This window comes from Drosophila subobscura, chromosome A, assembly GCF_008121235.1.
Source record: "Drosophila subobscura isolate 14011-0131.10 chromosome A, UCBerk_Dsub_1.0, whole genome shotgun sequence".
Lineage (NCBI taxonomy): Eukaryota > Metazoa > Arthropoda > Insecta > Diptera > Drosophilidae > Drosophila > Drosophila subobscura.
Window position 1 is genome coordinate 3,818,702 of NC_048530.1, and position 12,082 is coordinate 3,830,783.

The 12,082-nt window shown below is 43.1% G+C and overlaps 2 protein-coding genes across 3 annotated transcripts; both read left to right on the forward strand.

Moving 5' to 3' along the window:
- Nucleotides 1–4,163: 4,163 nt before the first annotated feature.
- Nucleotides 4,164–7,678, forward strand: LOC117903338 (syntaxin-4). Its single transcript, XM_034815284.1, has 7 exons — nucleotides 4,164–4,625; nucleotides 5,459–5,692; nucleotides 6,545–6,638; nucleotides 6,702–6,944; nucleotides 7,016–7,089; nucleotides 7,159–7,407; nucleotides 7,532–7,678. Exons 1-7 carry the CDS (start codon nucleotides 4,593–4,595, stop codon nucleotides 7,601–7,603), a joined length of 999 nt encoding a protein of 332 aa, XP_034671175.1. The 5' UTR covers nucleotides 4,164–4,592; the 3' UTR covers nucleotides 7,604–7,678.
- A 690-nt stretch (nucleotides 7,679–8,368) lies between these two features.
- Nucleotides 8,369–11,993, forward strand: LOC117903333 (protein cramped). Of its 2 annotated transcripts, none has more exons than XM_034815279.1 (7): nucleotides 8,369–8,475; nucleotides 8,683–9,331; nucleotides 9,401–9,604; nucleotides 9,670–11,093; nucleotides 11,164–11,518; nucleotides 11,594–11,745; nucleotides 11,809–11,992. In XM_034815279.1, the coding sequence occupies exons 2-7, from the start codon at nucleotides 8,722–8,724 to the stop codon at nucleotides 11,908–11,910; spliced, it is 2,847 nt and encodes a 948-aa protein (XP_034671170.1). In that variant the 5' UTR covers nucleotides 8,369–8,475; nucleotides 8,683–8,721; the 3' UTR covers nucleotides 11,911–11,992. The 2 variants fall into 2 exon arrangements, with proteins under 2 accessions (XP_034671170.1, XP_034671171.1); XM_034815280.1 differs by having other exon boundaries at nucleotides 8,392–8,480; nucleotides 8,689–9,331; nucleotides 11,809–11,993.
- The last annotated feature ends 89 nt before the right edge of the window (nucleotides 11,994–12,082 follow it).

The window sequence follows — 12,082 nt, forward strand, 5'->3', positions numbered from 1 at the left end:
CTACGCAGCAAAAAATAAACAATTGAGAGGCAAAAACGATGAGATTTCCATAACACGCACAGGCTCGTCTTGGACCGCATATTGAAGCAGAAACCTGGCAAAAGTAGAGAAAAATGTGAAAAGAAAGCAAAAAAAAAATATATAACAAAGAAGCGAAGTTAAAGGTAAACTTTAAGGGTTATAATTAATATTATATAGGTTCCAGTAATGCTGAAAAGTGGCAGAAAGTTGCTCAAGTGCAGCCACGAACATGGCTCCTCAATGGATGCTATTGCCTCGCTTTAATATTATTGTGCTCTTACATCCATTGTCTGCCACAGAGTAATGAGTTGTAGAAATAATAGATCTCTCCCTCATAACGTATGTTAGAGTAATTAACAATTGAACAAAGGGAAATGTTCCACACCAACTGCCAGCCATAATTGATGAATAAGAGCGACAGCGAAAAACAAATGGTTAGTCCGGGGGGTAAAAGCTTATGCTGTGTGGTGGGCAACAAATTTAATTAACAAACTTTAGCGAAAGCATAAACAAATGAATAATTCACATTGTTTAGATGCTGCAAAGTCCTTGGCTGCATTCCTGCACCACTTAGATCCCCTGCTAAACTAAACACAAATTTGCATTAGCCACAAAACAAAAACGAAAACCAAAAACCAACAAAAAAAAGTGAAGACAAAAAGCGGAGAAAAGGGAATTATTATTTTATTTTTGATTTTATTTTTTGTTTTTGTTTTCGTTGTTACTTTTATGCAAATGCGGGGGAAAAAAAAGGAAAAATGCGAAATTTTCAAAAATTCGTTGCACAGTTTGGGCACGCATTTAAATTGGTGTGGATCAGGGCACGGCACGCCCACTCCAACGGGCATACACACACAAACACAAACAACCAGGCCTTAAAGGCTTTAAAAGCAATTTTGGCTACACGCCAACCATTTAGTTCGTTCAATTTTTGAATGTAGCCCAGCAAGGAATTTTGGATTTTCATATGTGGTGCAGTATATTAAATAGTTCTTGTACCATTAAAAGTGTCTTGACTTTTCACAAGATATCTCACATATTTCAGATCACAAATATTTAAGATCTTAAAACTTAAAACTTTAAGCTTACTTTATTTATTTTGGTATATTATTTGGTATTTGGAAATTATAGGAAATTCACGGCATCTTAATATTTATATTTAATTATTATCTATTATAATTTTCACTCATTTTTTGAAATTAATTAATTGATCATTATTTATTTGTATTCAATTTAATTAATATCTGTTTTAATTATTATCTATGTTAATTTATTAGAGTTTTTTTATTAATTATAATTATAATTATGATTATTATTTATTAAAGTTATTATTACTTTTTATTATGATATTTTTTTATTATTATTATTACTATTAACGCACATAATTATTATTATTTTTCTAATATATATTTTTTTTTTAAATCTCGCAAGTAGTTTTCTCAAATATTTGAAAAAAACAAAGCCAATATCCAACAAATTAAATTAAAATATGCAAAAAATAATTCAAAACCGTTCCCCGATTGCCTCACGGTTTATACGACATTTCTATTATTATTATATTATCTTTCTATGCCACAAAAGGGTATATCCATAGACTGTACGCTCCCATCCCAACTTTGGGGAATATGCAATTTTTCTCGTGTTTTTCATTTTTCGTTTGGTTTTTTGGCGCGTGCGAATTTAATCAAAAGTCAAAAGGCGCACACACGCGCTGCGTATCGCGGGACAACTTGCTCTATTTTTATGCAAATGTCCTGGACCCAACAAAGAGTTTATCCATGCACAAAACAATAGCAAAAACCACAACAAAAATATCTCACATATCGAAAAGTAACAAAAAAGAATTAAAAATCTCTTCTTCTTTCGAAGTTCTTTGATTAGAGCTTTCAAAGATCAACCCTCCAATGCCAGATCGTCTGGTGTCCAAAGCTCTGCATGGATCATTCTTATGCATAATATAAGCATTATCTTTCTTTCTTTTTTCTTTATAAATATGTACATAAAATGTACAATGAATGTACATATTACAAACGAATTCTACACTCAAGAACTTGTATTCAGCATTAATTGGAATTGGCTTTGTTGTTCGATTGTATGTATTAATCTCCATTGAGTCACGAGTGGCATACGAGTTCCAGTGTGCAACAAATAATTGTCGGTATGTCTCTCTGGAAATTTAATGACTTGCCCGGCCGTTCAAGTCCAGCGTTCAATGTGTGAATTCGCAGCTCATTTTTCCAGAGGTGCGCCCGAACTGCACTTCCCAGGTGGTTGACACCTTAAGCAGCAAGTCACATAATACTTACTGCAATGATAAATAATAATAATAAATAAATGAATATAACCGATAATAAAAAGAGAGAAAAAACAAAATAAATATTTATTTAAAGTTGAAAAAATTAATTGTTAGAAATTAGTTGGAAAAATATTTGAAGTGCAAAGGCTAAGCAATCGATTGAGCTGCAAGTCATGGCCAAGTCTAGTCTGGTACTCTTCTGAGCTTTATTTTTACACATATTCTAGAGTATTATCACGTAGTAAAAGGAGACCCCGCAACCAAGACACACTTTATATATGTATGTACATATGGAGAACGTTTCAGCCGATTTTCTGTCTGAGAAGAATTTGCAAATTGAATGAGAAAATGAGAATTGTTTGCAAATTGACTCGGTGGTGTGTGGGGGCAGGGGCAGTGCTTTTTTAAGCTTCATTTTGCAACCGCAAGAACAGCAATAACAAAACATGTAAGAGACCCAGGGAGACGCTGCCAATCGACCATGAAAATACCCAATAAATGTGGGAGCGCATAAACCTTAGTTCAAACCAATGTTTACTCTTTAGCTTATGTAAATTAATAATCAACTACTTGCACATATGTATTTCTAGAATATTTACTTGTATTTGAAAATAAACTAATTGCAAGCCAGCAAAGATTGTGCGACTGCATTGTGCCTGTCTGTTTGTCTCTGAACAAAGAAATGTTCCACATGCATTTATTGAATCTTGAGCATTGTGCTGCTGTAAATATGTATTACAAATCTAGCTCAATCTAGAACAAACTCAAGTCTGTTATACCCCCATGCTGCCACGCAAAACTGAAACTGAACTGCATGCCGGCTGGGGTATTATGGCAACCTGCTTCGACTGACCGCAGGCACGAGCGCAAAAAGAGTAATAATACTCGTGCAAAACAGAGAGAATGAACGCGCCGAGCCTATGACGGGGTACGGTGAATCGAACACTAAAATACCCGTTAGTCAGTGGGCAACAAAGACAAACAAATCTCCACTCTGGAAGAGAGAAATCTTTCTGGTCATTCTTTAGTTAATATCTAAAAGTGAGAGTTGAATCGTGTATGTTCTTGAGACATTTTGCTGATTTTTTAGTCCAGTTTGAGTGTCAACGAATGCCTTATACCCTTTGTTGCTGGTGGGGGGAGGGTATAAAGAGCTCAACTAATTAGCGCCCGTGACTTTTGGACGTCGTCGTCGTTGCCGTTTGTCGTCGTCGTTTGTCGTTTGTCGCTGTTGCTGCTGCCTCGCTCTCCGTTGTTGTCTCGTCGTCTCCGCGCTGCCGTCAATTGAAGCGCAACCGTAACAAAAAACAAAACAAAAACGTTGCTTGTAAAAATATTTAGCATACACAAAGTAATAATAATAATAGAACAACATACATAATAATAATAAAGAAACAATTAACACATTTTCTGTGTGTGACACACATAAAAGTGTGCAAAGTGCGGCCACCGATACCACTCACGGATACCGGTTCGCGGTGTTCCTCCACTGCAGAGACAAAAAGTAGATCGAGAGTGTAACTAAACCAAAGTACAAGTCTCCATCTTTATCTCTCCCTTGCCCGAAGCAAGTGTGTGCGAGTGTCTTTAATCTTTTTGAATTGAAAGAAATCTGAACGCGACTTTCTGAGACGGTTCTTCTTTTTTCTTGTTTGGCGTCAATTTTAGTTCGAAGACGAACGGCAAACGTGTGAGACATCAAAGCGATAACATTTTTCCAATCCAATTTATTGGAAAAAACAACAACCAAAACAAAAACATGCTGAAATAATACAACAAAATATATTTTTTTTGTGTTCTGCGGAAAAAGTGTAAAGGAAGCAAACGAAAGAGAGAGATTATAATGGAAGGCGGCCTCAGTAAATAAAATTGCAACAAAGAGACAAGTGTCTCTCGCACTGCCGCTTGCCGCTCTCTCTCTCTCTCTCTCTTTGTGAAGGGCATTCCACAAATATTTCGTTTCGTGTGTTTGATAAGCATTCAACCGCCGCCTGATAAGCTTCGATAACAGTTCAACGGCAAAGCTTCAAGCGCGCGCGCTCTCTCACTCTCTGGCTCTCGCTCCACCTGCTCCTCTCCCGCCGCTCTTCGGCTCTCGCATACCTGCGGCACAGGCACAGGAACACACACAACACACAGTTCCCGAACAGCTGTTGGAGCGAGTGTCAATCCAATAAGCCCGGAGGGAGGCAGCAACAACAATAACAAAAAAAGTGCAACAAAAATTATATATTAATTATATTCAAAAGGAAAAGCGAAAGCTAAAGAAAACACCATGGTCCGTGATCGACTACCGGAGCTTTTACAGGTAATAATGGGACGGCATGCTGGCGGATGAGGTAACAGCAAATTAGTTGTGCGCACAGTGGGCGCCGTAAGATATTTGGTAAACATCACTACTACACCCCATGGTTTGATATTTATACAAATTTTAAATGTTCCTTTGAATAATTAAAAAATAACTGATTTTCGACTGAAATGTTTCTTAAGTCAATCTTAATTTTTTTTCTTCACTTAAAGTCTTAAATTTGGGAAAACAATTAACTTTTCATAGTCGTAAAACTTAAATGAAGAACTTCAATGAAGAATACCACGAATTGTTGAACGGAACTTGCAACATTCTCTTCTCTGAGAAACACAAAACGGAGCACTCAGCTTTTTTTCGCACTCTGTCCACTGTGACCAACCGATCGCTCTTCTTCCCTCAATTTCTACTTCTCGCACTCTCTCTCTCTCTCTCTCTGTTTGTGACTTGACTTGAGTCGTCCCCGGTAGTGTGGGAGGGTGGGGTGCGAAATTATTTATCAGATTTCCCATAGATAACAGCGATAAAGTAGCCGCCACACCACCCCCACACGGACCATCACACCTGGTCCCCCAACCCCGTACCTTCCCACCCACTCTCCCACAATTTTGGCAGCAAGTGAGTTTTCAGTTTTGAAGTCATTTTTATTGTACTTTTACACGGCGCCAGGTTGGGGCAAGGCAAAAAGAGAAAAAGTAAAACCAACGACAACTGACGTAGAAGCAGTAAAACCAAAATACAAATACAAAATAGTTTTTAACTCTCTCACAGCTTTGAGGTGCGTTTTGTAGAGATCACAATAACAGTTATTCTTGTTCTCTCTTCTCCTTCGGTAGCGCTCGCTGAGCTCTCAATCCAGCTCCTCGTCTAACGGCTCACTCCTGCTGAGCGTTTACAGTGGGACAACAGAGTACAGCAATAGTAACAGCAACAGCAACAGCGCAAGCGCTTATATCATCAACAACAACAACAATAACAGCAGCGAGAACAAGGATCGTGGCAGCAGCAAGGACCGAGGTAGCACGAAAATGTCGCAATATGGTGCGAATGTCGATGACATTCTGAATCCGGTAAGTGGGAGAGCAACAATAAGCTCTCTTCCAAACGTCTACACTCTCTTTCTCACTCTTTCCCCACTGTTACATATAGCTGTAAAATCCTTATTCTCCCCGACACGCTATCTCTTCCTCCCACCTCTCTCTCTCTTTGGCCCTTTATTTTTTTGGAAGCTTCTTTATTTGTGCATGAATCAGTTTTGTATTACTCAATCGACGCGTAAACTCGTGATAAGCGAAACAAAAAATATAACGAGTTTTTCCCCCATACATTTTGCTATTTTTTTATGTACGAATACAGCAGCCGACAGCCACACCCACTCCACTTATCACCCATGAGGTTCCGGCGGTGTATTGCTCTCAATTTCATGTAAACAAAAAGTTTTGCACTTGGTAACGACCAAACGACAGTCAGAGAATTATGAATCTTGCAAAAAAGATGAAAAAGAAGGAGAATTGCAGCCCAAAAGTATGCCCGAAAACAAAGGGTGTTCATCAGGGTAAATCTGGTCATGAAAAATTTCATAGGTGCGGCTCTTAGCAGTACTAAATGGGTTAAGACCAGGGGCCGCCAACAGTTTGAGACAAAGTTACAAGAATCGTAGGCTGAATACAATACAAATCTCTGATATAAGTTAGGAGTACGCAAAGCGAACTTAAGGAAATAAAAAAATAGTTAGAATTGCTTCAACAATTTGTACATTTTTTCCAAAAACAAAAGTGCCACAAGCAGACTGCAGAAGACCTTCACTCTTTCACTCTTTGATACTCATCGCTTAAAATGTGCCACCGAGTACCACATACATACATATATTCATATCTATCGGCGAAATATTTACATATCAAATTCCCAACTTCTATTTGTAGTACGCGCAGATCCGTTTGCAGCTCTCACAGATTGCCGCCAATCTGGAGGCCATGAACCGCATGACCCAAACCATTAATCTGCGCACATTTAACGGTAAAAACGAGAGTTACACTCAATTTGAGTCGAAATTATATTTGGTTGCCGTTTGCCTTTCAGAAAACGAAATGGATGATCTGCACAATAAAAACTTGCGACTGGGCAACCAGCTGATGAATCGCTTCAGGGATTTCAAGACAAACCTGCCGCCAGAGAACGACTATTGCCTTGAGGCGAGAATGAAGCGAACCCTTTTCTATGGCCTCTACCAGACGTACATCAATCTGTGGCAAAAGAACGAGCTCTTTCTGCAAAACTATGAGCTAAAGATCAAAAAGAATCTGCGCCTGCACTCAAAAATAAGTAAGTAAGAGGAGCCGATAGCCAGATTTACCTTTTCTAAAAGATTAATCGCTCGCTCGTTTCTTTTTTAGTCAATTCGGAGGCCAGTGAGCAGGAAATCGAGCTGCTCATGGAGAACAAAACCACCAAACTCTTCGTGGACAATGTGAGTACTGTGGAGTCACACTGCTGAAGCTGAAGCGATGGTATGAATGTAATTTTCGATTATGTTTAGTTCCTACAAGAAACAGAGAAGGAGAGACAGACCCTTCGTGATCTCATGGATCGTTTCAACGAGCTGCGCAAGCTGGAGAAGTCCATTGAGGATGTGCACGCACTGTTTATGCGCATCCAAACGCTGGTGATGGAGCAGAGTGATACGATACAGCGCGTGGAGTTCCATGCCCAGCAGGCAACGCTGTATGTGGACAAGGGTGCCGTGGAGCTCGATCAGGCTGAAAAGCACCAGAAAAAGGCGCGGAAGGTGAGGTGAACGAATGATTAAATTAGTAATAATTGCTGGCAATGGCTGGTAAATTGTATACAAGAACGGAACTCACCACAACACTACTCTCTCGCTCTCGTTTCTTTTCTTGTTTGCTTTGCAGAAAAAGATAATGCTCATTACAATACTCGTTGCTGTGCTGTTAGTATTACTGTTTGTTGGTATTTATTTGTAAGACGGCAAAATATCCTCTTTTTTTTCACTACGTTTAAGATTTTAAACTAAGAACTAAGAAAATACACTTAAAATAAACAAAACAAAAAAAAACACAACATGGCGCTGGCTCCTGCTTGAAATATCATAACGGGATCTGTGTGTGTATGTGTGAGCTCTGTGCATGCTGCCGTTGCTCTTCAACATTCTAGCACATTCTGCGATGGCAAAGTTAGCAAGGAACTGCCTTTTTCAATGGTTTTAAACAAGAACAAATAATAAATACAAAACAAGTGTACTTTTAATTGCTATACTCTTGCCCGCGGTTGGTTTTGGAAACTTATCGATAAGTGGCGTCGGTAGCCGTCCAGGTAAGATGGTGTAAAATAACCAAGCATTGTTCCCGACTCTTAAGCACACTTTGCACACAAATAAATAAATAATTGCACTATAGTTCCACTTGAAAAAACAAATCAAATAACTCCAATCAGAGATGGCGCGGGGTTGCTCAAGACGCTATGTTAAAATAACTTATCGATATCGAAGGGCGTCGTGATCGGCAAATGCCACAACAATTCACAAGGGAAAGGCGACAACAAATTTTTCCTTTTGTTTTTAAAAAACAATTAATTAACAAACAAGAACGCATTCGCCATTTGGGATTGTTTGCTTGTTTGTTTATTCTCCGAAACGAACAACACTATTGTTATCGCGCCTAACAGAACACTGATGATGGACTGTGCGCATAACAGCACATTGCTGGCGCCCCAAGTCTGTACGGCTTTTGTTTTGGAACAGTGTGCTGTTAAGCGACATCAACATCCCTAGCGTCTATAACTTTTTTTTTGTTTGTAATAAAGTGATTTAATCCGATTTTGCATGTCTGCTATTTAGGTAAGTGGACAGACAACAGCACCAGGAAGCAGCTAAAACAACCAGCAATACATTGAGCTGATGTCAGTGAGGCCAGCAGGGCTGTGACGATAGCAAAACATTCGCCTAAAATTCCCTTCTCGCCAAGCGCCATTTTTTTGCTTTTCATGCAAAATCTGACCAGATAGACAACGCAATATCCCTCCTTTGTGGTTCGTCTAATTGCAGGCAAACGAGTCCTGTGGCGGCCCATGCGAGTGGCATAAAATGGAAGAAATGTGTAAGAATGTGAAATCCGCCTCCCATGGATCAGCAGCAGCAGCAGCAGTAGCAGCGATTGCCAATGTTCCTCCACCCGTTGTTGTCGCTCCGGAGACGGAGCACTTCACTGTCCCCCCCGCCCTGCACAATGGCAAGGTTGTGCACTTTAAGTTGGCGGCCACCGCCACAGTTGCCGCCCCCGCCACAGTGGAGCCCGTGGAGGAGCTGCTCGGCTCTGTCATTACGCACAATTGCCCCGGGACGCGTGCCAGTGCGCGGGTAATACAGAAAATGAAGCAAGATCAGACCCGCCCAATGACGCCGCCGCCACCAGAAAAGGAGCACAGCAAAAAGGAGGAGAAACCAACGCAGAAGACACCATCACAGATACGGACAGGCAATGGGCGAACATCGTGGACGAATGTCGAGCGAAATTGCTTCTTCGATGCATTGAATGAGTTCGGCAAGGACTTCGAGGCGGTGGCCCAGTGCATAAATGCAAAGCTAAAGCGTCGCAATGCCAACAGCGAGTACAGCTTCAAGACGAAGGACCAAGTGCGCCAGCATTATTATCAAACGTATCACAAGATATGCAAATATGTGCGCTATTCGGATGGTAAGTAAAGGGGAGCACACAAGCAGCGAACCATTTACTCTATTTCTGTGTCTCTGTGTCTCTTTGTAGAGCTAAAGAAACTCGCACAGGAGCTGTACACATTGATTAATTATGGGGAAATGCGTCGCAAGTTGCAGTTCCTCACCGAGAAGCATTTCATGAAGCTAAAGCCATTGATCTACCAAGGACAAATCACGATACGTTGCAAGGGCAAGAACATACGCATTAAGACGCCATCCTGCAAGGCGTTGCGTCGTCTCAATCAGCTCGATGGTGAGTCCAGGACGAGCTCTCGCAGCAGCATCCTCCAACTCTTTCTCTCCCTCTCTGCTTTTTAGATTCATTGGATGACATACGGCTGCCCAGCAAGGTGGAGGTGCTGCTGAGTCCAGCTAATATGGAAACCTTTGGCAGGGTTCAAGCATTAGCCCAGAATCCCCGCGGACGCATCATTGTGCCGCTGCACAAGAAGCTTGTCAGTTTCATTAAAATATTTGAGTACAAATGGCGCAGTGCCAATCAGCGATTGCACGAGGAGAAGTCTTCCCTTTATCCTAATATTTCTGCCACTGCCAGCAGCAGCAGCGGCACAACCAGCAGCACACCCACAGCAGAGTCAGAGCAGCAGCAGCAGCAGCAGCAGCCAGCACCTCAACCACAACCGACAGCACCTGTGGAGCCATCTTTATGCTTCCAGCCCAAGCCCGGTGTGGCCATCCACCGACCGCTGCTTAATATCACAGCGCATCTGAACAGCATTGACATCTGCCTGACCGCCTACGAGGAGCGCATGGGCGTCAAAGTGCGCAGCGAGACGCTCGGCAACAGTGCGGCAGTGGCGGTGGCTGCCAGCAAGCGTCCGCGCACCGAAAGCGGCTCCGAGAAGCGTTCACCGGAGGCCAAGAAGCCCAAGACCAGAGCCAGTCCAGTGCTGGAGAAATCACTGGAAGAGGCAGTCGCTCCACTCGAACAGAACATTCTCAAGCTGGAGGCCGCTGTCAAGCTGGAGGCGGTCAAGCTGGAGGTATGCAGCGGCGATGAGCTGGAAGCGCACGAGGATCTGCCAACCAGTGAAGCGGCAGCAGCAGCAGCAGCACCACCACCACAGCCACCGCCACCGCCACCGCCAGCAGCAGCAATAGCAGCAGTGGCAGCTCCTCCGGCTGTGCCAGCAGCTCCAGCGGCAGTGGCACGCTCCAAGCGCAAGGAGGCAAAAGAGGCAGCCGCTGCCGCTGCTGCGCGTAACTTTAAGCCGCTGCTCAGCGACAATACCATCAAGCGTATGCGCCGTGGCTGGACCGTATCGAATGCAGCGGACATCACCATTGGGGATCTGTATGTGGTGCTGGGACAGGACTCAAAAGTTGAGCTGGAGTATTATTGGTGCGAGGCCGAGGCGCAGGCGACGCAGGTTGTGCCAGCGACGACCACGACCACGACAACGACAACGTCGGCCACATCGCTGCCCTACAATACGAATGACTGTGATAGCGTGGAGCGTGTCAAGGCTGTGACCACATCAACGGTTAGCAATAAGCTGAAGCATCTGCTGCTCGTGGCGAATCTCAGTGAGCGTGTGCGCAAGCGTCAGTGCAATTGTGGCCACACCTGTGATCGCAAGCGCGATCTGGTGAGCAAGGCGCAGCAGTTGGCGGGCGCCAATGAAGCGGCTGCTGCCGGTGATGGCACATTCCGTACGCCCATGCTGCCAGTGCGACGTCCCATAGCTAATTTTATTGATCCAGTGCGTCAGCTAACGGCGGTGAGTCAACCCAACGCATGCCCATGGCCAGACCTGAATCTAATTCTAATTCCCTTCTTCCCCCGTGCAGCTTACGCGACAGAAGATCAACCGGCAGGTTCTGGTGCATCGACGTCTGCTGCCGGGCATACCCGCTCCTCGTCCCTACGATCAGCTGAGCGTGCGGCAGCTGCACAATGGCCTCTTTGAGCCAATTGAGCGCGCGGGTCTCACAACGGGCATACAACGTGTCGGCAGCAGTGAGCAGCAGCAGCAGCAGCAGCAGCAGCAGCAGCAGCAGCAGCACACACAGCATGCAGTGGCGCAGGACATGGAGGCGGTGGCCAGTCGCGGCCCAGCGAGGGATATGCCAAATTTGGACATTGTGCCGCCAACAGCATTAAACGATGAAACGCTGCCAGAGGCAGTGCAAGATGAGAGCACAAGTGAGTGGCAAGCAAAAGGGCAGCAAGGAAACTTTATTAATTACATTTCTCTCTCTCTATTTATCTTTGTTGCAGCACAAAACTTCTTTCGTGGCAGCGTCAGTCCGATGCATTTGCTGCGTGATTCCACATCGAATGCACGCTGGCTGGAGGAGAATATAAATGATTTTTCGCTAACTTCGCTGCTGGGACATTTGGATGAAATCGATGCCACCAGGGACATAATTGTGAGCAAGCAAATGAAGCAACAATCAGTGCAAATAATTATTCATTTATGCTTTTATTTGCAGGATCCCTCGTCCAGCATGTCCGTGATCAGCGAGAGTAGCGTGGATTTTCGTCACAAGTTCCAGGAGATTGCCGCACTGCTGCAGCAGCAGGAAAAGGATTAGCAGCCAGCCAGCCGGTCCAGCACGTGTGCCTCCAGCTCCAGCTCCCATTTATATTTTCCATTTATGCATAGAAACGAAATTTTCATTTTTTTTCTTTTTTTTTTTTTTTTTAAATGAATTAAACATAATTGGTATAGTTTTTGTTTGTTTAATATTGTAATGCTACTGTTTG

Bases quoted from the DNA above. Each gene is read 5' to 3' on its own strand.
- LOC117903338 (XM_034815284.1), top strand. From the start codon at position 4,593: ATGGTCCGTGATCGACTACCGGAGCTTTTACAG. The intron at 7,090-7,158 runs GTGAGTACTGTG...GATTATGTTTAG, and splicing joins CCAAACTCTTCGTGGACAAT to TTCCTACAAGAAACAGAGAA. The intron at 7,408-7,531 runs GTGAGGTGAACG...TTTGCTTTGCAG, and splicing joins ACCAGAAAAAGGCGCGGAAG to AAAAAGATAATGCTCATTAC.
- LOC117903333 (XM_034815279.1), top strand. From the start codon at position 8,722: ATGGAAGAAATGTGTAAGAATGTGAAATCCGCCTCCCATGGATCAGCA. The intron at 9,605-9,669 runs GTGAGTCCAGGA...TCTGCTTTTTAG, and splicing joins TCGTCTCAATCAGCTCGATG to ATTCATTGGATGACATACGG. The intron at 11,094-11,163 runs GTGAGTCAACCC...TCCCCCGTGCAG, and splicing joins CAGTGCGTCAGCTAACGGCG to CTTACGCGACAGAAGATCAA.